Below are 26167 nucleotides of genomic sequence, written 5' to 3'. Positions count from 1 at the left end.
ACGCCGTTCACTACAACTCTCTGGGCTCAGCCATCCGGCCATTTTTTTACCCAGCAAAGAATACACTTGTCTAAGCCACAAGCTGCCAGTTTCTCCAGGAGAATGCTGTGGGAGACACTGTCAAATGCTTTACTGAAGTCCAGGTAGACAACATCCACAGCCTTTTTTTCATCCACTACGCGGGTCACCTGGTCATAGAAGGAGATCAGGTTGGTCAAGCAGGACCTGCCTTTCATGAACCCATGCTGGCTGGGCCTGATCCCTTGGTTGTCCTTCACATGCCTTGTGAGCACCCTCAAGATGAACCTCTCCATAATCTTCCCCGGTCCTGAGGTCAGGATGACAGGCCTGTAGTTCCCGGATCCTCCTTCCGGCCCTTCTTGTAGACGGGCATCACATTGGCAAGCCTCCAGTTGCCTGGCACCTCCCCTGTTAACCAGGACTGCTGATAAATGATGGAGAGTGTCTTGGCAAGCTCCTCTGCCACCTGTCTCAGTACTCTTGGGTGGATCCCATCTGGCCTCATAGATCTGTGAGTATTCAGGTGGCTTAGCAGGTCATTAACAGCTTCCTCATGCAGAATTTATTCTGCTCTCCATCCCTGTCTTCCAGCTCAGGGGCCTAAATATCCTGAGGATACCTGGTCTGGCTATGAAAGACTGAGGCAAAGAAGTCATTTTTCATCACCCATTGTCATCCTTGGTGACAATGTTCCCCTCTGCATCGAATAAAGGATGGAGATTCTCCTTGGCTCTTTTTTTGTTGTGAATATATTTGTGAAAACATTTTTTGTTATCTCTTATGACAGTGGCCAGACTGAGTTCTAGCTGAGCTTTTGCTTTTCTCATTTTGACTGCAGTGGAAACTGCTGGAGGACTGATGGGAACACAGGCAAAGTTCTCAAGAGGCAGTTGCAAAATAACATGCAAAGTGTCCTAAGTGGCCAGAGGAATTGTGTTGTACAAGTTTTATTTTCCCATTTATGAAACTGGGGAACACTGTAGGAACCCACTGCATGGGATAATTTCAGATCTCCTCTTTCTCTAAGGGGTTTTCTAGGTAAATAGACATGTCTCCTTGCTCAAGGAAAAAATGGAGTTTATGTTGCCCCATGCAAAGAAAACATTGAGAAGCCTGGGGCAACCTTCTATTACTCACTGCAGGTAGGAAAGGGGAAAGATGATCTGAAACATGTGCCACTGGGGTGACTGGAAAGCAATATGGAGCAGGCATTTGAGGCAGCAGTGCTTGGTAAGAAGGGAAATGAGCTCAATGCACAGAAAACATGCACTTAGAGCAATTCAGCTTCTCACATTACAGCAATACGTAAGTTCCTACCCCAGCCTAAATTGCCTTTTCCAGGCAGGAGCCAGGGCAAAGACATGGCTTCAGAAGGCAGAATAGAACCACAGAAACTGGCTGAGGATTCCCACCTTCAGTCCCCAGATAGAGGGACATCACTTCCAGCAATACCAGAAACCTGCACTGCCTTGTTCCCAGTGCTCGGTTCTCCTTTATGTACTCATCAAGAAGCTTGAGTCTAAAGGAGCCTCACTTATTTATATGAAAGAGACTTTGTTGGTTGCTGACTTGCAATGGGCTAGGTGACACAGGCCTGGAGTAAATCAGTAAATTCAGAAGCCAGACTAATGTATAAAGAGAGAATTTTCTCTGGAGAAGGCAAGGGTGGGGCGGAGGACATGGTAATTACATGTTCTTCATGAGTGCTGCTTTTCTTCCTTTACCCAAAACAGCTTTGGAGAAAGAGCTCCTATTTGTGTGTCTCTCATTTGTACTGCCTTTTCCCACTACAAGAAATACTTACGTTAGAAGTTTTGTCACTCTTTCAAAGGGATTCAACAGCAGTGGAGGGATAACAGAATCCATGGCTGATTGATGATGACCTGGGACCCTTTCCTGGAAGCCCTGAAGTGTGGACTGCAGCACCAACAGTTGTCAGAGACCAAAGCTTGAAGCAGAGTGGCCCGAGTCACATGTTTGTTGGGGGGGGTGCTGTCCTCTTTCTCCTTCCCCCTCTAAGTTCTTCAGCTTTACTGCCTCTGAGAAGGTCTGGAGAGGAGGACTTGGAAATTGAGTGCAGGATCCATACTTTCACAGAATCACAGAATCACTTTGCTGAAGGCCTGTGCAGAATGAGGTGTAAGGACACGAAGAGAGAAGGACGACAAGTAATGGATGGTGGTTTTTCTATTGAGTAAAAAGCAAGAGAGCTTGCTACAGCCTTTAGCTGTCATCTTGGCAATGAGCGTGTCCTTGCTCCTCACAAGCCTAAAGACTTGCTCGTGTAGAAACATTGGCTGACTCAGCTCTGTCTGTAAGACCTCAGTATACCATGGTCCATGGAAGTGGGGGAGGTAGAAGACTGCCAGAGGAAAAGCTATGATGCATCATGATAGCAAAGCAAACAGGCCAGATGTATGTTGCACAACGCTGAAGAAAAATGGAACAGAAACCCACCTCGTCAGTAATAAGCATACTCAAAGGCCCTTAGTGTTTGGATGTGATTTTCCCATAGACATGTTTTTACAGCTGTGGTTAATGTGTGACTAATCCTTACTGTGGAGTAACCATACAACCACTCCTTAGAGCTGTGCAAGCACACATAGCTGCGCTTCAGCAGTAGGGGTTTTGTTGGAAAACAGAAATGGTAACATCCGAAAAGAATAGTTAAAACCAACAACACTGCTGAACGGGGCTCTGATCATTTATGTCATGCCCAAGAAACTCGCATCTAGGCTCCAGTTTACATATATAATAAAAAAGACAAACCACCTTCCAAGAACAATAAACAGTTCAAAGGCTTCTGTTTTCAGGCGGCTGCTATCAAACATTAACAGCAGTATTTGAGCAGGAAGAGCAGACTCAACCAACATTTCCAAGAGCATATGCAAACTGTCTTTTCCTCCAGTAGTACATTAATATAAATAATAATAAAGCCACATTTTCAGTCTGGTAATGTAGCAGGTAATAAATAATAAAATATTAAAATATTAAAAAATAAAGAATAATAAAAAGCAGGTAACGTAGCTCCAAAACAACCGTATTTTCCCCTGTGTCACCGTAAGAACAGTAAAACTCCAAGAAGACCTTCTTGACCTGTTGCTCTGGGTCAGGAAGACTGAACACTCAACTGCTATTTTAAGTTATTCATAAAGTCAACTTCTGGCCTGGATGCACTGAATGAGAAAGGACTGATTCCTCCATCAGTTTGCTGCATGTAGCTGCATGTACAGTCCTATTCACTTCAGGTGACAGTCCCTGAAGGGCTGGCCGAACCCTGGTGTCCACTCAGAGCTGGGCTGTGAAGGCCTCTGACTGTAGAAGATGGATAATTAAGATGACTTCTGATTGCCAGCAAAGGTAGCTTTTCAGATATCCTCCAGGTATGGATGGATAAGTAATTAGATGGGCCACCCGCTCACTTGATTGTGATACATGCAAACTTTCTCTTTTTATGCATTCTCTGCTTTATTTTGACAGCTTCTAACATGTGCGTTTTTTTGAAAATACAGTAATGTTCTTTAATGGCCTTTTGAAATTATTTCAGCCTTGATTCCAGTTGGTTTTATGTTGTTCTGCACAGAGAATATCTTAAATTTTAACACTTTTAAGGTTTCTTCAGCTAAGGTTTTGCATGAAGAAGTCTAGGTGTGTCTGATAGAATGACAAAAAACCCCGTGATTCCTTTAGGTCACACATTGGCTGCTCTTGTGCAGCGGGGAATGGCATCCAGCACACTACCTAAGCAGGGCAGCCGCAGGTTTATGAACAGCTTGTGCTCGTGCTTAGGGATCCACATCAGCCCAGAGCATCTCCCAGAGGAGCAGCCCCTTGCTCTCAGCACCTACTAATTTCAAATCTGATGGGAGTCAGGAGCCACTGCCTTGCAGAAATATCACCGGCATCATAGCTTGTTCAGAAGCTGCATTTCTCAGCTACTGCTGAGTTTCTGCTGGCACTCAAACCCTCTCCTTCCAGAAAGAAATGAACGAGTTTTACCACCCTAGGAAAACAGCTAGCCAGTCACCTAAGACAGGATTTCCCAGGCTTTGTTTAGAAGGAGAAATGCACTGGTGGCATCAGCAGAAGTTTCTTCCATGCTGCCTCAGTCCTTTCCTCAATGTCCCCCCCACACCTTAATCACAGAATCACAGAATCATTAAGGTTGGAAAAGACCTTTAAGATCATCAAGGCCAACCATCATCCCAACACCACCATGCCCACTAAACCATATTCTGAAGAAGTGCCATGTCCACATGTTTTTTGAACACCTCCAGTGATGGTGACTCCACCACCTCCTTGGGCAGCCTCTTCCAATGACCGACCACTCTCTCAGTAAAGAATTTTTTCCTAATATCCAATCTAAACCTCCCCTGGTGCAACCTGAGGCCATTTCCTCTCATCCTATCACTAGTTACTCGGGAGAACAGACCAACACCCACGTCACCACAACCCCCTTTCAGGTAGTTGTAGAGAGCGGTAAGGTTTCCCCTCAGCCTCCTGCAGACTAAACAACCCCAGTTCCCTCAGGCGTTCCTCAGCAGACTTGTTCTGCAGACCCCTCACCAGCTTCGTTGCCCTTCTCTGGATATGCTCCAGCACCTCAGCATCCTTCTTGTAGTGAGGGGCCCAAAACTGGACACAGGATTCAAGGTGCGGCCTCACCAGTGCCGAGTACAGGGGCACGATCACTTCCCTCCTCCTGCTGGCCACACTAGTTCTGATACAGGCCAGGACGCTGTTGGCCTTCTTGGCCACCTGGGCACACTGCTGGCTCATGTTCAGCCGGCTGTCAACCAGCACCCCCAGGTCCCTTTCCGCCGGGCAGCTCTCCAGCCACTCCTCCCCAAGCTTGTAGCGTTGCATGGGGTTGTTGTGACACAAGTGCAGGACTCAGCACTTGGCCTTGGTAAACCTCAGCCCATTGATCCAGCCTGTCCAGATCCCTCTGCAGAGCCTTCCTGCCCTCCAGCAGATCAACACTCCTGCCCAACTTGGTGTTGCCTGCAAACTTACTGAGGGAGCACTCGATCCCCTCATCCACATCATTGACAAAGATATCACACAGAACTGGCACCAATACTGAGCCCTGGGGAACACCGCTTGTGACCAGCTGCCAACTGGATTTAACTCCGTTCACCACAACTCCTCTGGGCTCAGCCATATGGCCATTTTTTTACCCAGCAAAGAGTAATGTTGATATGTTGCATCATCCTCTCTCTGTCCCCATGCTTTCCTCTTGTGATGACTGATTTTAGGCTAGTAGGGCTAAATCTTGTTGGAATTCCAGCCTAGCTTATCTGCATTATGCTATAAGCAATGGTAAGTGTAGAGATGTGATGGTTTAAAGTTTGATTTTTTTTCAGGTGGTGCTTGCAGAGAGGTGTAATTTGGAAAGTTTAGACAGTTTGAGGAAACAGGATGAGGAAGGCGTATTTCACATTTTGTCCTAACAAAGTAACCCTGACTTGCCTAATTAGCCCAGTTTCTTAAAAGCGGTCGCTTTCCAGAAACCTCCACTGGGAAATGTGGCTCAGCTGATCTTGTCTGTGTTAGACAAAGAACTTTCTTCTCAGCAGATAGTGAAGGGGCCTGAAAAACTCCAATCTTGATCTAGAGATTGTTAGGAGGGAAAACAGGATAAGAGAGGAAGGTTTTTTAACTGGTCTCTGTATTCTTTGCAGAGTACTGGCTGAAAGATGTCCTACTGGCTCAGGAACATTTCATACCATAATTTTCCTGAACTTTGTATTCAATCCATTTTGATATTTTGCCTCCACCATTAATGGAGGGATTCTCAAGCTTTTTAGTTATTTCAGTGTTTATACTTGCCAGTTTCTTCTTTTTTATTTTCTTGCTCCCATATTATTCTTTAGCCTAAATTGCTCATCTCCATCTTTTGTATTGTCCTGCACCATGAGAAGCATGCGGACAGCAGCTGTAGGACCTGTCAGTCTGTGTTTTCCCGAGCTGAATAAACCAAACACTGTTAGTTTACTGTGGGAAGAGACTCTGTACTCCCACATAATTTTGATGTTTTTCCTCTGTTTCTTCCTAGCATGAATGAATCCTAGAGCATATAGGTGATGGTAAGCGATGGGCTCACTAGTTCTTTGTATAACGATACCCAAAATGCTGAAAATTCCCTCTATTTGCTGGAAATGCCTTGGCTGCTACTTCCTATATTTATATATTTAGTTTTTGCTTTCTTACAGCTGCATCACACAGATAATTATTCTAAAATCCACTAATTCACCTAGCCCTTTCTTCCCCTCTCTTATTCCCAGATCAGAGCAGAAATTCCTGTTGTTACCCCCTCCAACACCTGATCTTGTCCTATTGAAGTTGATTCTAATTGTTACTTGTCAGACCATTAATATACTCTACTCTTGCTATTCCACACTGTTGAGGCTGCCCAAATTGGCAACAGCAAATGTAATTCCACGTATTCCCTTCCATTTCAGCTTAATGACAATATTTAGAAAGATGACCCCAAAATGACACCTTTTCTTCATACTTCCCCGTCTTGCCAAGCCTGCTCCAGGCTCCTCCTTAGTCCATTCCTCACCACTTTACAATTCTTCCACTAATCCCCCAGCTTCCTCCTTTTGATTATTCATTTTCTGTGTGGCACTGATAAATGGCTTTACTGAAGTTCAGTTAGACTGGATTGCCTTTGACTGAAAAAAAATGCTATCAAAAGGCAAGACATCTGATTAGTCTGGCACAGTCTGCTTTTGGTGAATCTATTTTATATTTTAACCCATGTATCAGCATTGTATCTTTTAATTTTTCTATTTATCTGTCAAGATTTTTTGGTAAGATCCTGCATACTGCTGAGACCATACCTTTTCTCTACTCCTTCCTTAATGCAGAGGCTGCACTTCATTTTCAGCAGTAGAATTGCTGTCCTCTAATTTGACAAGCTTATTAAAAATGCTGTCCATCAGGCTTCCAGTTTCATAAGCTAAACACCACCCCAGAATGCCAAGTACCTGTTGGGTTTTGAGCCTCTAGCTCATCTCCTGCATATTTAAAGTTTTTTTGAGTTTTGCTGCTACCTCAAATGGAGCAAATTTTACCTTGTACCTTTACTCCACTACTCATTCTCATCAATATACTTACTAGTCCTGATGAACTCAAGGTAAAGCATATATGAAATGTCTGAAATAGCTTTTCTTAGTACACCCATAGCGTGGGCCTCTTTTTTTTTTTCCCCCTGTTCTCTATTTCAATTACAAGATTATACAACCTTTTAGACTTGCTTTAGCTTCCTTTATAGGGTCTAATGCAACCTGACAAAATGAGAATTGTGAAGAGTTCTCCTCCTGTCATAGTTTGCCTTCTTGACATTGGGTGCATGTTAACCCTCCAGCTCATTTTTCCACAACAAAGAAGGGGTCAGATTTTCTGCCAGCCACATTCTTTGCATCTCACTTGTGAACAGGAGCAAGTGTGGTAATTGCTCTGGCATGGATGAAGAAAGTCAGGATGCACAGGGAACAGAAACATGACTCAGGAAAACCCAGGCTACCCTGTGCCAGAACACAGAGGCAGACTATCCCTTCTACAGGTGATTCTCTCTTAGTACAACAAAGCTTCTCTCAAGTGCACACTGAGGAATGGACATGTTTCACTGGTAAGGTTTTCACAGAGAAATTTCCCACTTCCCTCAGTAATTCATTTTTTTCCCCTCCCTGCCACCTTAACTTCCCACATTGTCACTGACTAGAAAAGTGGAAGGAAAAGTCTTGGGAACGCCCAAGGAAGAGAATTCATAGCAGGTAAGGCACTGCTATGCAAATCAGTCAACTCTGATCTTACACAAGTCTTTTACCCAGTTTAAGGGACTGGCAAAGTCAGCATGCAGTTCGAAAGTGCTTTCCAGCTTTGTTTAGCTATAGAAGCAAAGTCAATTCCTTGATTCTTCTGCCTGATCTCAAAATCTTCTAAGATTCCTCCAAACTGATGGGAAACACACAGCCCACCCGATTCCAGTGTAAGAGCTTATAAACTAAAAATACGGTGGCTAGTTTACAGAACAAAAAAAAAAAGTAAGTTTCTTCCAGCTCAAAGTCCTGTAAAAGAAAATAATTGTATAAGCTGCAATAAGACCCACCGAGACAGGCAGCAGCTTTTGACTTCCCCGCTTCGTGAAGGACATTTTCCTCTACATCTGTTTTGCTCCATCTCATCCCACACAAGCCGCAGTACCCCACAGCCGCGGATGCTGTACAGCGGAATACTTAGGACAGGCCTGCTCTATTGTCCCGCCTTGGAGGTACAATCACCAAATTTGTCTTGGGAAGCTACTGACTTGGAGCTGCCCCTCCTTGCAGCCCTCCCCACGCTCAAACTCCTGGAGGCAGAAGACAGGTAGCAAGAGGGAGCCCTGTGCAAGATTTACAACTTCTTTCACCTTTTTGGGGATGGAAACGTAATGCACAAGCAAGGAGAGCTCCCAAAATCAGAACCAGCATGAAATGCTGCAGGGCTCTCACAAAGAGATTTCATTCAAGCCTCCACTACGGCCCGTTCATATACCACTGGTACATGGTACCATGTACCACTTACACATATACCACTGTCTCAGGGTACAGCAGCTCACCACAACCTGGACATCCAGGGCAGGGTAAGAGGGAAGAAGGCCACACTCGTACCCTTCCAATTCTGAGCTGAACCTCCACATACTTAGCACCAAAATCCATATTTCCTGCTTGGAATCCAACTTCCTTAAAGACATGGGCAGTCTTAAAAGCCACATCTACTTTGCGAAGTATTATATAGAGCAACGTTCACAGATAAGACACGTTCTTGCCAAAATGCCATTTATTGCAGTATACCTTTACATGGCACACAGATAACCAAATGTTGCATCTTCTGTTAGAACTCATATTTCATTTGTACCAATTAAATAACACAGAATGTCATGTTTGTTTCACAAACTGTCAGTTTCGACTACCAAAATATACAGTTTTTTTCCTTTCCCCCTAGCAAGGTTGTGAGGTACAACTGAAGTTTACCACTTTATCTTCCTGTGCTTTACAAGAACCTTTTCATAGATAAACCTATCAAACAACATTTCTACATTCCTATACAAAGCAAAGAATTACAGCTGAAATTAACACCATCTGGTCATTGCATGAACCTACAAAAATTCATTCAGAAAAAAAAAAAAGATGTAATGGACTTTGCAGCTTTACTTAAAAACAGCCAGCTACACATATGCACACGTTTTTCTTGTGCATAAAGAAGAGTTTGGAATCAAGAAGTGTGGGGGTTTTTTTTCTTGGGTTTGCAGAGAAGGCACCAATTTTGGCTGCATAGCAGCTCGGGAGTGTTTTATACTTCATTTAAGTTACACAGGTTTTTAAGTTTTACTGTTAATGTGCAACATTTGTACCAACTGCTGCAATATTCTCCAATCATTCCCTCTGGCTCAACAGTACAAATATTTACATCAGTTGTAAACACTCCTCCACCCGCCCCATACCTTCTGCACTGAGTGATGAGGAACTGGACTTGCAAGAAGCTAACCAAAGGCAGAGCAGAAGGAAGGCTCGTGCAGAACACCACACCTCCCTTCTCACTCGGTTTGAGATACTCTGGAGAACTCCAGACCCTCAGTGAGGTCTCAGTGCCTCACATCTGGCAGCGCATTGACCACCAACAGCTTCAGGCATCCGGACTTTCCTCAGGAGGTGCTTTTCGGTCTGACATCCCTGGAGTTGCGTCTCTCCAAAGTGCAGGAACAGCTTCCGAAGAGCCGTTCCGGAGTCGTGAGAGTCAACCACGCCAACTGTTGTATATATTTAAGGCCACCTACACTTAGCCTTCACCAGGCTTGTTTCAAGCACTATGCTTCTCTACTCCTCAGCTGCTAAGTCACGATATGCTGTTTTCTACCTTCCACCTCTGTGTGCCAAGGCGTTCTGTGGCATCGGCGGCAGACCATGTTCCGCGACAACCCCTGTAAACAGCACACAGAGAGGTAGGTGCCACAGCACGCCATCGGTCACCTGGCAACTACACAGTAGCGCAGGGCAAGAGTACTTGCAGCATGACAGGCCAGCCCAGATTCGGCACCTAAGAAGAGGGAATGTCTGAGACGAGACTGCTTAGAAAAATCTATTTCTTACCTAAGCCTAGAAAGAGCAAGAAGGTAGTGGGACAGTCCAACGCGACTGGTAAAATGAACTCTCCACTTAGTTTTGGGGTCTTTGGGATTTGTTTTGTGTTAGTGTATGCACCAACTGCTTAGGAGCTGGTTCTGAGTATGGGATAATGCTTCCAAAATATAAGTTACTTCAAACCACGTGACAGTCATTTGCTTACCCTGCCCCTCACACCTCCTTTCACTAGAAATCATGCTCGGCTTGATGTTTCATAGGCATTAAGTGCTCCAAATACGGCAGTTAGAAAGAGCTAGAGGATTGCAGCATACCAAACGTCTGCCCAGCACAGCCATTTGTTACACTTAAAACACATCTATGAGTTAAATATGAAGGATCCCTGCTATACAGAATTCGAGCACTGATAGTTTTTTTATTCTTGCTAGCCCTTTCCCTAAATAACAAGAAGTTTATACATACAGTGCTCCCTTATCTTCTCCCCACCGCCTGCCCCAGCAGTCTTTAGATAAACCAAAGTGAGTTTAGGAACTTGCAGTCCCACTTCTGTTTAAAAAAAAATTAAAAAAAGTTGTGCAAGAAAGCGGGGAATGTTCAATAAATCCAGATCTACTTTGTAGTTATAAAATTTCCAATGGCAAAGTGGTAAGGGCAAATAACCCAATGATCATATGGCTTAAGTTTAATGCAAAGCACACTAGGAGGTCCACGTGCCGGGAGAGAAGAGTCCAAGAAAGATGGAATAAGAAGTGTCCTGAAGATCAGAGTTTATGCATAGAATTCTTCTTGTTTGTGTGGTTTTTGGTATCCTCCGTTAGACTGTTTTGGTTCATCCAGTGAATAGCTGCCTTCGTCTTTTTTCTTCATTCGGTACAGCATAAATGCAACTAGAAACACTGCAAACACCAAGCCTACTAGTCCTCCAGCAATAACACCTAGAAGGAGGAAAAAGCCACAAATTACTCTAGATGCTCAGATAATGCTAATATGATTGTGAGTTCCTTACTGTGCAATCCCCAACTTCATGACTTCCAGAAAATAGTTTGTGCTTTTGCCCCTTCCCAAACCAGTCATCCTGCTGTTACCAAGAGCCTGCTCATCTACATGAGGTAAACCTAGAGAAACAGATCTCCCACCGGGCCATGCTGCAAAGCACGCAAGGCGACGTTGTTCGACTCTGGTAATTTGATCCAGGCAGTATTAGAGCAGTTTTACTGTAATCTTAGAGGGAAGCGAAGGAATAGGAACATAAAATTCCAAATAACTAGCAGTAGCTGCTTTGCTCTTAGCAGATTAATATTTGCCCCTGTTAGGGTTTTGACAACATAGAATCTTGAATCACCACCCTCATTTCAGAGGTCTAACATAAAAGTTACGCTCAGAAATGTACTTGCAGAACCGCAGCTTCTGCGGCCTGGAAGACTCCTACGAGAGTCTGCTTTTACCAACTAGAAATCCAGAGTATCAGGTACCTCCAAGAACTTCTTTTCTGTCCATAATTCCTGAGGCTCCTGCTGCTTTGGCATTCCTCCCAGAGTCAGCCAGTACTTCTGAGTTCTGGGTGGGGACCAAATCCTCATCTTTAGTCAAGATGAAGTCTCCCTGTTGGGACATACAAGGCAGGTTATTCATGTTTCTCATCATATCTGTTATTGGAGACTTTCTACAGCTTTGTTTTTTCTCATCTAAGACCCTCCACCACTATAACCTATTAAATCAAAAAATTGACAAATTAATTGATAAATTGACAAATTACCACCCTTTCCTGCAAAAACCAACTCACTACATACTACTAAAGCCACCTCCCCGGACAGGGTGTCAAAGCTGTTAGTCCTTACCGGGTCTCCAGAGCCATCTTCAGAAACCTCCTCATGTGTAGGAGCAACATCCTTTGGAGCTGTCGTCGTGGGGGTCGCAGCGACGTCTCCCTCATGATGGGTGGTAGAGTGGGGCTCAGGCACGTCTTTAGTGTCTGGCACATCAGAGCTAGGGATTTTAGGTTCGAGCTCATGGACCGTGCCTGAGGCTTCTGAAGGCGTTACATGAACCACTGAAGGAAAGTGAGTAGTGGGGCTTTTCACTGTTGTTGTAGCCGCAGCATTTGTTGGTTTCTCATCAGGTGAGCCCATGATAGGTACTTCATCCTTCACAGCTACAACTGGCTCCTCTGTCACTACATTACTAGTTGCAGAAGGAGATATTACTTCCTTTTCAGTTCGGCTCTCAATCCCGGGAAACGGCTGTTCGTTGAAATCCACTGGTGTTGCCAGTAATGAGGAATTAGTTGGTTCTCCTGGGATTCTCCAGGTGTGAGACTGGTCAGTCAGGGGACCTGCAAAACAAAACAAAAAAATATTGTCCTTGGCCAGTTTAGAGTTCTATCAATTGTATCTTCAAGATGCTGGTCTAAGGACGATGCCTAACCTGCATAGCCAATTTTCATATCAACAGCAGTTCAGTTTATACTTCCTTATCCTTTTCAGTGGAATCAGGAAGGGACAGACCAATGCACTGTTCAGCAATATTGTGTCAGCCATCTGCTTCTACGCAAGGCACAAATGCCAGGCTGTTTGTGAACAGGTCGAAAAGGGGGACGTCTGCTTTTCTGCTTTTAGTACACTGGTTGGTCAGGATGGTTATCTGACTCTTTTCCCATAAATATTTTTTTATTTGATTCAGAGCAGTCACCTATATACTTAATACCTTTAGTCACTGTCACATTTGGCACTGATTTCAGGGTCTTATTCCTGCAGAATTTAATCTAAAATACAAGCACGTGGCTGGAAGGAAGCAGAAGGATACTATGCTTTAGCTTTCAATAGCTTGCTCTTTCCTCAGTAGCATCTCCTCAACTTCAGCACTGAATACCAAAGGTCTCTTCATGTAGTCTAGTAATCGTTCCAATAGACTTTTTCCCCCAACCTAAAACACCTTTATTCCTCTTCTAAAAAATTATGGCCCATAGGAACTTGCACATCTGATGACAGATAAAATTTGCACTTGATGTATGTTGGCAGGTTAGGGTTTACACACCCTCAAATGATACCTCCTGAAAGCTCGTAAGAGAGGACAAAGGCCCTTCTTACAGTCTCTGTTCCCCATGGGTAAGGAATCACTCCAGTTTCATGACATTTTTCATGCAATATCTCATATTAGCAGTGACATGGAGTATACCTGCTTCTGCTCCCTTTCAAGTCTCCTACAACTCATTTTCTGCTAATTGTTAGTATCTGAAGGAATAAAAGATGAATAGCTTTAGGCTCCTTCTCTGTTCCCAACTCTCATATTCTGGGGTGGGGGTGTGTGTGAGATTCCTCCCTCCCCCTCTTTTAGCCTGGATGCTCATCAAGTTCTCGATTGCCACATTCTGGAAGGATCAAGCACTAACAGTACAAGTGCTAATAACTCACCTGCACCTGAACCTGAGAATGCATCGTCGTCATCACCAGATGAATCAAGATCTTCAGGAGGAAGGTTCAGATTTGTAGTTTGCTTTAAAGAGGAGGGGAAAAGGTGTGTTAGTGATGAGATTACTTAAAGTTGTCATGTTGCTTGTGTAGTCCTCCAAGGGCTCCTGAAGGTTACACAAACTTTCTTTGTTCAGATTGCATTTTCTCAGCTTTCTTCATTCTATCTCCCTCCCCAAAAAGTAGTTCAGGTTAGTTTATTCAGTGTTGGAAAGGTCAGTCTTTCTGTCTCCCTCCTCTGCGCTGCTTCCAGGCTGCACTTGCTTTGGGAAAGAAGAAAGCAAGGAGTCCGTTCAGAGCTGCATCCTAGTAGCAGCTGATGCTCAGTCCTTACACAACATGACCATTCTGCTTCAGGTTCTGACTGCTCACATCCTCACTATCTATCAACCCCTTCATCTGTGAATTATTGCATTACTTCTAAGGAGCAGAAAGGAAGGGCAGACAAAGTAGTTTGGCTTCTCTGCCTTTTTGAGCCCTTCCAACACTCCCTTCACATATCTGAAGCTACAACATCTAATTGGAAGTAGAATGAGATTCCTTTTTTATAAGTGTGGGTACTCAGACTAAGTCCTGAGATAGAAGCCAGCCTTCCATGTAGGAGAATACAGCTATGAGCTTTCTCCATTAGTACAGTAGCCAGCAGAGAACTTCAGGCGTTTGGCCTCGTTTCAGCACCTGTTCTACAGCACCTGTTTGTCATAACACACAATGTTCAAAGCTGTTCAGAATATCCAAAGAAGACAACACTAAATAAAGCAGAGTGATTATTTCATGCATCTCGTTGGCCTCTACTGTATACGCTCACTGTTCCTATCAGTACAACATGCTTTACTCTAACCTCATGACTAGCCCCAGGTTTATTTCTGCAGGGCTACCATTACCTAGTCATTCTCCATTCTCAGATTTCAAATCAAAGCCCTAAGTCACTTCTGAATTTCATCTCTCCCCATCCAACTACATTCCCCATTTCCCAGAATTCTGACTTCTGTCACATCCAGAGGGACCTGGACAAGCTCAAGGAATGGGCCCACATGAACCGCATGAGGTTCAACAAGGCCAAGTGCAGGGTCCTGCACCTGGGTCAGGGCAACCCCCATATCAGTACAGGCTTGGGGATGAAGGGATTGAGAGCAGCCCTGCTGAGAAGCACTTGGGGGTACTGTTGGATGAAAAACTGGACACGAGCTGACAATGTGCACTCGCAGCCAGAAGGCCAACTGTATCCTGGGCTACATTCAAAGAAGCATGGTCAGCAGGTCAAGGAAGATGATTTTTCTCCTCTACTCCACTCTGGTGAGACCTCACCTGGAGTCCTGCATCCAGCTCTGGAGCTCTCAGCCCAGAAAAGACATGGACCTGTTGGGAGTGTGTCTAGAGAAGGCCACAAAAAAGATCAGAGGGATGGCAGCTCTCCTCTGAGGACAGGCTGAGAGAGTTGGGTGTTGTTCAGCCTGGAGAAGAGAAGGTTCTGAGGAGACCTTATTGCAGCTTTCCAGTACTTAAAGGCGACCTACAGGAAAGATGGGGACAGACTTTTGAGCAGGGCCTGTTGCGACAGGACAAGGGGCAATGGTTTTAAACTAAAAGAGGGCAGATTTAGACTAGATATAAGGAAGTAATTCTTCACCACGAGGGTGGTGAAACCCTGGTGCTGGTTGCCCAGAGAGGTGGTAGCTGCCTCATCCCTGGAAACATTCCAGGTCAGGTTGGACTGGGCTCTGGGCAACCTGATCAAGTTGAAGATGTCCCTGCTCATTGCAGGGGGGTTGGGCTAGATGGCCTTTAAAGGTCCCTTCCAAGCCAAGGATTCTATGATCATCAAGATGTCCTTGTCATACCTTTCTAGCACTGCCCTATCTGCAAGTTTTGGAGATACTGCACTGCATCATCCAAGCTGATCATACTTTTATTGGGAGTATGAAATCTCATTTTATTATGTAAGAAGAACAACATATATTCTTGCCAGCTTTGCAACCAGGCCCACTGCATTTCTCTAGCTTGCATTAACACAGTGTCACTTAAAGAATGTAGCACTTGTTTGCATCCTAGGAAGAAGTCAGCCAGCACTAGTATGATTTATCAAACAAAGCAATTGAGATCTCTCATTTTCACTTTATTACCTACATGGCTGTATTTATTGGCCCTATCTCCTTTTCATTCTTTTAAGATATCAGGTTTATCCAGTTTTCTCTTCCATCCTTATCTATTCCCCACATATCCATAGAAGAGCTAGTTTCCAAGGTGGTTAACTAGCCCCTTAGGTTAGTCCTCTCTGAAGACAAAGATGGATGCAAGCTGCCACCAACCTAATCAGGCCCAAGATCCTACCCCTTCTAGGCGATCATTGTAGTTAGATGATTTTGATTTTAAATAACAAGAAAGTAAGAACAAAGAAAAACCTCATACAGACATTAGACTTTTTAGCACTTTCCTTCTCTACTGGAAAAATAAAACAAAACCACTTTTTCCTCAAGCTTCTGCAAGCATATTTCTAGAGCAATTTCTAAGAAGAAATTGCCCTTCAATCTTTTGTTTAGCTGCATGTCATGAGGTAATTCGGTTTTTTAGATTTGTCCCTGCTTGTTTGCACTGTGCTTTTGCACTCATCCATGGAAAGTAGGTCACATAACTACTTCCTGTATGTTTTCCTTCTTGTGTTGAAGGTCAGCGACTCACACAAGCTGATGTCACTACACTTCAAATATTAAAGAGTACGGACTGTTGGTGCATAAAGAATATAGAAAGAACTGCCAGGCTTCCCAAACTCTGCCCCATTGAGTGTCCTTTCCAGTATGTTCAGAAGTGAAGTCAGACTTCAGAAATTGCACCATTTTGGTTAATGGGGGGGTTGGGGACCATTTTTCTCCTTCCTTTCTTGCACCAGCAGCAGCAAGCACAATCCTTTGTTCTCCCCCTCAACTTGGTTTTGGGTGCAAAAGGGGGATGCATTGCCAAGGGAGGGGTGCATTCTCCTCCCAGTGGGAGGACTCTACCTTGAAGCACTTAGAAAGCTATCACTCCAGTTTTTTATTGATGAAAGGGACTGCCAATGCTGTTTAGGACATGTCACCATACACCTTTATCTAGGATTGAGACTAACTTCCCCCCAAATCTGAATCTTCAGGGGTGGCTCATACAGGATTTCCAAGAACACCTGGGCAGATTTGATGGTCTGCAGATCTTAGACTCCTGAAAAGATCACAGACTGTCAGGAAATGTAATAGCAACTCTTGATCTTGACTACCGAGCCAGCACCCCTTCCCCTCATGGTGTTAACAGATGAGGCTTGTTCAGTCATGCCATACTTCCTTTCCTCTTATCCAGTGTGTTCAGCCAGCCTACCCTTACATTTCCCCTCTTCCCAGGCTGCTGCACGTTCTGCTTCTCCATAGCCTTTGTCACGTACTTGCTTGAATCATAGTTTGATTTCTGTATCTTGGCAGGGGTAGCTAGGTACTACTCAGAGGAGGAAAGCCCAGCCCAACCTAAGCCAATGGAGACCCATGCTGTTCCAGTGTAGAGTTGCACAGCTGCTGGTCAGCAGCCACCCTGCAAATATGAAGGCAGACTCAGATCGGTTCCTGTCCCCTGAGGTTGGCTACTGTCCTTCAAGAGAATAATAGAAAACATGATTCAGTATTAATAGTCTGCTTTCCACACTTTATATGGGAACTTAGTGAAGTTGCACTAATTGTGTTCTTCTACTTAGTTGTCCCAAAGGGTTTTGTCCCATGCTGCTCCTCTGGGAGTTGTGGCATTTCCCTTTGGCCAGGTAGTTTGAGGCCTGGGATCTGGGAGGGATTTTCTTTGCCCCAAATACTCAAGGGACACATGGATATCAGTCAGAATATCCACAGAGTAATGTAACTTCATTACATCACCCAGTTTCATGACACATGAGTGTTAAGGAATATTTGTGTAGCTGTATGGTTATACAAAGACTACACTACTTGCTCCACAGACTACAGCTTCAGGAGGCATGAAGGCAGTAACATTTCCTTGCGGCACCACAAAACACAAGTACGGCAGAAAGGTCACACTTCTATAATGATCTGCTGTTGAAGGATTTCAGACACAGCAAGGTTAACATAAAACACTGAGTCAGGACAACATCGGAAGGGATTGAACTAATTTGGGTTTGCACCAGGAAGATGGACAGGCAAACACCTCATGGTCAAGGCTCTTCCATGACCTTTTATTGCAGCTAAGTTACACCAATGAGAAAGGTTTGGATTAGTCAAGAGGATTAGGGGCGCAGAACACAGAGTGAATCACCAGGTTGTGCTATCATACAAAAGACCTGAAAATAAATTCCAGCTTAAAGCAAGATTGCTCTACCAAGAACTTTGCATTACTTTAGCTCCAAATTTTCTTACCAGGCTGTTAGATATAATCAGCTAACATGGACATGCTTTTAGAAACTACTTCCATCATATTCCAGTTTATTTTTCAGTCCACTGAGACTATTCGTAATTGATGACAGAGAGGCTGGGTGAATACACTTAAGTTCAGGCAGTGGATCCTTTGAAGGATCTCTGATGATATCTCATGTATTCTAGTCAAAACTTTCAATTCTTATACTGCACCCACACCTACAATGTTAAATGGTAAAAAAGCAACAAGCTCATATTTTTAAGTTGGTTTTTTTTTTTTTTTAGAAGCTCAGACAACCGATTAGAACACCCTTTTGATTTGGTGTCACTGAATTCGGTCGCATGTGAAGGGTAAAATTTAACAGCATTTTTGATATGCATTAACCAGTTGCCATTAAGCAGTGGAAGACCCCCTTCCCCAAGTATCAAAGCAGCCTGTTTAGGGGAACCCTGGGGAGACTGTTAGCCTCTGCTCTTGCTGAGTGCTGTATTGTTGCAGAACAATAGTTATTCAGTTCTACTGGGACAACCAGAAAGCTGCTTATTGGCATCTTCAATTTAATCAAGACTTTCACAACTCATTAGCAATATTATTGGCTCCAGAAGTCTGACACACTCCAGGCTTCCCCCCCTTAAAAAGTATAATTTCTAACTATTCTTCAGTCTTCAACTTGGTCGCAGTCTCAGTACATGAATCTTTCTGTGCTTATCCCGTCAGCTGCCACAGAGTTCCCTCCTGCTAGAGCACAGATCTGAAGTACCGTCTCGTGATGAAGGGGAGATTTGTAGCTTATTAGTTGATCTATAACCATAGATCACAGAACTGTACTACTTTAATTTGGAGCCATGGTATATGTAAAAGGAAGCAGCTTTTTTCAAATTGCTCTTTGAGGTAAGCAAAAACACTGGCTTTGCCACAAGCTGCTACAAGCCCTAAACTAGATTAAGGATGATTTGTATCCCACTCTTATTAATCCTAGTTAGCTATCAGCCTATTACAGCAGTGTCAAAAACACTTGAAATCCTCCATTATCCGAATAACACTGTTAAACTTTCACATTAGTTTCTCCTAATAAGTCCTTCTTATTCAGCTGAAAAGGAATGAGCTGGAATGAGCTCTCCCACCTCAAACACCTCCCTAAGCATCCTGCAAAATTATTCCAACTTTATGGGAAGCAAAACCAATGATTTGCTCTTGTTTAAGAGAGACATGTAAGAACAAGACAAGCATTTGCTCTCTGGTTTGGCTACCAAATCTGATACTGAGGCATAAAGAAAAAGACTTTCACAAGGATTTGAACAGCTCTAAAATAAACTCAAACAGAAAGGTTTGTCCTTCACCTTTTTCTACATATTAAAGAGCAGAGCTCGTCCTGCTAACAGAAATGCTATCTGAGGCAAAGCAGCCTGAAGAGCTTCTAACCTCAAAATATTGATATTAGTGTGTGGGAAGACAAAACCACCTGCTGAAAGAAATTTTAGCTTTGTCAAACCTTGATATTCTGCAGTTTATAGCCCACGCATGATTAATTCCAATTCCAGATGTCCATGGTCTGCAGACAGCTTAAATGGTTAAGGAAAAAACAAACAAAAGAAACCCACAACAGCATCCTCACCTATCCCCGTTCTTCTGCAGGCATACAGACTGCTAGCATTCTGTTGACCTCACACACCTTCAGTTTTAACAGCCAGCCATAAATTCTGAAGTAGCTGAAACAGAACTGATGCCTTCTATATGGCAAGTCAGAAGCAAAGCTTGCGTGCAAGTCTGCTACATCAGAAGTCAGTAGCAGCATGGCACCATCTCAGCTAAATGCTCTTCCAGTTGGTTATCCTGTTATTCCATTGCCCAGGAAAAGCATCAGCGCTGCGTGGTGACCCTGCAGGTTAATGAAGTAGTTGTCTTCCTAGAAGAGCCAAGGATGCAGATGAACAGCACAGGCCAAAGAGCAGAAAGACAGATATAAACCATCCCACAAACAGCCCATGGACTGGGTAGCCTAGGTTTAAGCAGTACTTTTATCCCTGGCTAGTGTTCCAATCAAGGCTGTTCAAAGCATTACAACTACCTGCCCTCCCCGCTTCAGCCGGGGTCATTTTCCTCCTCCCTCAGTGAGCTTTTGCTGCATACCAACAGGCTTCAGCATCCCCACCCTTCTATCCATCAGTTTACCTCAACTGGAGTAAGGCTGGTCAGTGGCTCACAGGGTGCTCCTTCCAAAGGGAAGGAAGTGGAAAGAAAAGAATGCTCTTTTGCTCAGCAAGGCAAGCACCATTTTAGCAGCAACAGGTAAATATGCCAGTTAATCTGGCTGCTTCTCTATTGGATAATTATTAATATAAAGAAATAGGGAAAATCCTGGTTAATTAAGTTCTTACTGGCTTCCTCTTCTATTTTTGGCTGGTGACTTGAGAAGGGATCTTTGAAGGAGAGGTCCTAGCAGCAATAGCAGTTGCTTTGGTCTGAAGCATGAGCCACCTGATCATCACACAGTAGCTACCTCTTGGCATTCAGCTCTCAAGGCAGTGAAACACCTTCCAACACCTACTCAAAATAGGACGAGAGCTTTTAGGATCTGTTCCACTATCGGCAAAACTGACCAAACTGTAAACTCTGCCCACTGTCCACTAGACTTTGATCCTCCTTTTGTGTCAAGTTTTGTGGCCACAGCTGTAGAAGCATACTCTGATCCTTTGAACAAGATGCAGTGGCCAAGGAAGAGCATCCAGCTACTCCATACACACAACAGCTACGGTCCCAATACTTCTAGAGGCTCACTTGAGAAGTACCACGCTATTGCCCAATTAGCATTACATTTTCTCCTTACTGTGACAGGGCAACTTTTTTTAATTAAGTAGGGCTGAAACACAGCAATCAACATGCCAAGAACAAAAATGAACCCGCCTGTCACCATCAGGCTGGGTTTCCACATTCTGCAGTAGGGCCCTTTAAAACTACCACCTCCCACGAGAGCGTGTCACTTCATGCTTCCTGGACCATCCCCTGCATAGCTGTTCGTGCAGTCTCATGGTGAACCAGATCAGGGAACTGGTCTGGTTTAAAAAAAAAAAAAAGAGAGAGGAGAAAACATCATGCAAAGAACTTTCCAGCAGGACCAGTTCCCCAATCCTGCTCGGTGCATGAATGCACAAGTGTTTGTATTGGCACAGGGCAGAGCGCGGCAGCCAGGGCTGCTTAAGCAATTCGCACAGAATCACAGCCCGGGTCCCCGGGTGCTGACACACATTCGCCTGCCCCGCGGCGGAGGCAGTGAAATGCCCTGCCACCGCCAGGCATCGTGGAAACGCGCCTCTCCGCCCTCCGACGGCGGGCAACACGCGAATCGGAGCCCGACTCAAAGGGCTGCGCAGGTTTACACAAAAAGGAGCAGGGAGAGGGGTTGTAGGGAGAGTTCTTTTCTGCAGTGTTCATTCACGACGGAGAAGGTTTGTTCCAAAGCCTGACAAGTGCTCTTAACTCCTTCCTGACCTCCTAAACGCAGTAGCAAAGGCTAGATAGACGTCTTACTCAAAAAGGTAGTAGTTCTACTTTTGTCTTGTGCCACCTGAACTTTACAGGAGGCCGAGTGCAACTGCTGTTTAGTACTGGACAAGGAGTGTATCGCACACCCTTCAGCAGAGAGGGCTGAGCAAAGCCAGGGGTAGCTGGAGTCCAACAGGACTACGGAGTCCACAGCCGGGAAAGCTTCTGGCCACGCAACCCGCACAGCATCAGTGACAACCCATCAGGAGCGTACAGAGCACCCTGTCACTTCTGATGCGGGAGAACTGAGCTGCCTCCCAGTTTCCACTCAGCCAGCTCCACTAGAAGTCTGGTCAGTCCTTCAGCAACACAGAGAAGCAAGTTAAGAGTCTGTGCTCCTGCTTTTTCACCTGGAGGACATATCAGACAAGTAAGTTACTACACACCGCTTTCACTCACGCCAACCTGCTCCTTCCAGCCAAGCAATACAGCCCAAGCCAATGACTGAATCTCACTGACTGGTCAACACTGGTGGCCCATAACAAGCACTCAGCTTAACTCTGTATCAGCAGCAGGTGTGAGTTGTCACAATATGGCCAAAAGTGTGGTACCTTTTGTCTCCCACATTTAAAGCAGCCCGTGTTTTGAAGATGCAGTCTAATGAGAAAGCTCTTTTCCCTGCAGCTAATCTCACGAGAAGCAGCCAGTTCAGTTTTATGCTATAACTGCTTTTCTTTAAAGAGCCTTCCCTGCAGCTCTTTAACATACTTGATAGTTCAGGCATTTATTTCTTCAGATAGCGCAAGAAAGCCACAGTCAATGTATAACCTCAAAGAGCTGGGCAAAGTAGGTGCAGCTCAGCAAGGCCATACAGCTAACAGCTCCAGTTCCTCCTGGGGAATTAATTTCCATCTATTTCAGCTGACTTGAGAGATGACCAGTGAGCTGCATAAGCTGAGACTAGACAAACCTAACTTGTCTTAAAACCCTCTGACAAAGTCACCAGTACTTCTTACTTTCTAGCGTGGCAAATCCAGAAGAGAAGGCTCAGCCTTACAGCAGCAGCCAGTTCATCTGCTTGTTTAGAAAAGCAGAGACGGGGAATCACCTACTTTCAGCCAAAGCCAGTGGTGGGCTGCCCATCCCAGGAACCTTGACAAATTAAGGTTAAAAGAGGGGAGTGAGTGTGCTGCAGATCAGAAAATACTTACGAAATAGAAACTGATCCAGCAAAGGACTCTAGTAGCCCAAAACCCACTACCCCGTGCATAGTAGTAACTGCACCACAGATAAACATGACTCTCCTGACAGAAGAAGTTAGAAATGGGAAGATCTACAGTCCCTGATGCTTCTTCCTCCCTCTACAGTAGCACAGCCACATGCCCCCTGACTACCAGGTATTCCAACATGGGTAGTTCACAACATGTCGGATGACCGCAGCATACACACAGCCAGCTTGAGAGATGAGCAGTGAGCTGCGTAAGTCACTGTGGAGTTCAGGCAGGTGAGGCTGAGCAACTCATCTCAGACAAGTCATCAGCAGTTATAGCCACTTAAGTGGAGACTGGACTTTGTAGTGTTGCTCTCCAACACATATAAACACATTGGCCTTATGTCTTCAACAGCAGTCCCAGCAAAACCAGTCCCTCTCCTTAGCAAGCTATTCCCATCCATGCATTGACCTCTGTTGCCATGAACTAAGAGTCTTGCTTGCACCTGGGTGCAAATTCCTTTCTTTGCCCCATCCCTTGACACCCACTCACCCTGTCTTACAGGATCGGCACTGAGGACTGTCACTGGAGCAAAACTCACTGCAGAACCACCAAGACTTCCTGGCAAGTCCACTAGTGGGCTTCAGACCACCTGATGGCTCCTTGACAGCATGCAAGGGGGTTAGCGAAGCCAGTCTCCTCTCCCTGTAAAGCTGAGAAGCAACCCAGCTCCCAGTAACACAGTCCAGTTAGCATTACAGCCCTGAGACTGATGACTGGGTTTGAGGGAAGAGCTGCAAAGCAGCTAGTGTCTCCATTCGTCCCATTTAAGACTGTCTCCTTCCAGTAGTCCTGATAGCTCAAACTGGTCAGCATGCAGCCATGTGCCAGGATGCTGAGAGGCTTAACCCTGCATGCTCCTCCTGCCGAGGCCAGCACAGCAGAGCAGAACACAAGCCTGCAGCACACCAACGTCAGGACACAAGAGGCAGTTCAAGAACTCAGGTCCCAAAGGAGCACAACTTGCTCTTTTCATCCTCAGCCACTCAGCTCAGGAAGTCCCAGCTCAGAAATCGGAGACACGTCTACAGAAAAGTGTGACATGGCCTATGGCATCTCAAGTCTTCAAATTAAGCTGGTGGTACACTATGAAGCACCAATGCCTCTCAGCAGCACCAGGAAAACATGCATGTTCCTCTGCTTCTAGGGAAGCCTGTTTCCTGGAGGCAAATGCCATACAATTTCCCATTTCAAATGAGCTCCATGCCAGCTTTTAGGTCATCAGCAAACTACCACAAGCAACAGTACAGGTGCACAAGTGCCCTGACCTGAGCAGGTATGCTCCCAGAAGTCAGAAGCAACCTCATCACCATGCTACACAGTATTCTGGGCTGAGGAAGAAGCTGTTCTGTTTCACCTGAGGAAGAGAAGCCAACATGCAGCCAGGAATACTTGCTGCCTCCAGGAATTATTATCAGGCAATAGTAAGTGCCACAGCCTTCAGTATCCAGGCACATGGCTAGGAGAAGACCCAGGTTCTTATCTCAATCCTGGGAGTTTCCCTCTTCTACTCCTTGAACTCTAGCAATTACCTAGTGTGAGATACGCCACGGAGCCAGGAGACAAAGCTGTAAGATCTTCTTGAAGGATCACAGAAACATTTTCACTCTATTAGTGATACATATATACGTTTTGAATTTGAGAAAACTGCTTGCACTGTCAGTGAAATGCTAGGTCAGTGAAATCCAAGTTTCAGGTAAAAATCCCTAGTGTATCATCCAACTAAGGCTTTACTGGCAGTACTTCTGGTTTCTTGCAGCTAGGAAATTATTTAAACCTCAGTAGAAAGATTAACTCGCAACCCTGGAGTACTAAAGGTCTCGGCTAAAGCAGGTTAGTTGGTAAAATTAATGGGACTCTTAAACCTACAAACAGTTAGCCTTAAAACAACAAAAAGCTGACAAGGTATTCTCATTAGTTACATAAAGTTACAGTGGAACCACCCAGACCTCAGGTTTTACAGGAGGATAGATCCTATAGCAACTGCCTATGCACAAGCCAACAAAAATTACTTTCCATTTGCTGGCACTTCAGGGGCAGAAACACCTGCCCTCCATAAGGCCTGCTGCGATCAAACTCTGCTTCAGCTTCCCAGCTGACCTGCTCGTTGTTTGCACTACAGGCCATACATCAAGTCCTTCATATCATGACAACCAGCCTGAGACTCAACAACCCATGACAAGGCCTTCTTGATCGCTTTTGTAAATGCTAGCTTTTCTCCAGAAGGAAGAGCGATGAAGTCTCCAATGCTTGTAAATGTTTTTTTCTAACAAACTCTATTTCCCATACACACATCCCAGACATCTCTTACCTTTGAATGCTGTATTTCATTATAGATCTCAAACCCAAGCCCTAGTTACAGCACCAACAACAACCCTTTTCAGGCACACCCCCCTAATGAAGAGCTGGTTGATCAGGGAACTGGAAGCATCCAGAAAGAGCTGCCTGGTTTGAACAGTGTCCCAGTCTCCATCTCATATTGTGCACACCAGATGGCAGGACCAGTCAGATCCCACAACGTGACCCCTTGGCGCTGTTATTTGTCACTCTGCTACAGAAGACCTTGACAATTTGCAAGGGACCTGCAGAAGCAAGTTAGACTTGGGCAGCAAAATGAGCCAACCATTGGCATTCAGCAGCTCCCTTCTGATTTGGTCACGCTCCCTATAGCCAAGCCCTAACCCGTTCTGAGAAACTCTGTTCTTGCACAGCAGGACTCACCCCAGTCAGCTGCTGGTCTGTTAAGAAGGAACTTGCGAGTCTCGATCAGCAGCCAGTTGCTGGACTCATGCAGACCATGCAAGCAGCTTTAGATTTTGTTTTTGATCCAATGCAGGGCAGCTCCTGCACCTCAGCAGGTCTTAGCACTAACACACAAGGTTAAGTGTACTTGTTGCATTTGCTTCTATGTCTCACCATTTCCAGTTTCAAGTAAACCAGCATGGATATGAAGAAATCAAAGCTCTCCCTACAGTATGAGGCATGCTATCAGGTCTGTTTTATCCACAGGATCTTACAGTGTTGAGTAAGCCTACATTGTTTATAATGCAGATGCAGTTACACCAGCATGACTAAGCCACACACAAGAGGACTGAAACATCTCCACTAGATGCAGGAGCCACATGTCAGATCCGGAATACCCTGTCCCCCCATCCCAAAAGTCTTCTCAGAGGCATTTTCAACATCACCCTTCCCTTCTACATAGTCTTCATAGCTCCTGAGCATGAGTGCAGACGAAAAGCAGCATGTAAGTGTTTTGGGTACTGCTAGTCTCCTTGGAACAAACAGCAGTAGGCCAGCTGGTCTTTGGGCACAGGCTGGACCACGTTGCACTGAATTACTCCAACACAGAACACAGTTCAGACTGCATGAACTCCCTTTGAGAAATATGCATGCTCATAACCACTGAAGCGTAGAG

The 26167-nt window shown here is 44.9% G+C and overlaps 1 protein-coding gene across 1 annotated transcript; it reads right to left on the bottom strand.

Moving 5' to 3' along the window:
* Nucleotides 1-10380: 10380 nt before the first annotated feature.
* On the bottom strand, nucleotides 10381-13684 carry SDC1 (syndecan 1; the record flags this gene model as incomplete). Its single annotated transcript, XM_010297574.1, has 4 exons — nucleotides 10381-11086; nucleotides 11624-11753; nucleotides 11990-12483; nucleotides 13562-13684. Coding segments are annotated over 4 exons (914 nt in total), but the record flags the coding sequence as incomplete, so codon positions are not given.
* Nucleotides 13685-26167: the final 12483 nt, after the last annotated feature.

The sequence above is a fragment of the Phaethon lepturus genome, unplaced genomic scaffold (genome assembly GCF_000687285.1).
Source record: "Phaethon lepturus isolate BGI_N335 unplaced genomic scaffold, ASM68728v1 scaffold1652, whole genome shotgun sequence".
Classification (NCBI taxonomy): domain Eukaryota; kingdom Metazoa; phylum Chordata; class Aves; order Phaethontiformes; family Phaethontidae; genus Phaethon; species Phaethon lepturus.
This window is presented reverse-complemented; position numbering and strand designations above follow the sequence as displayed.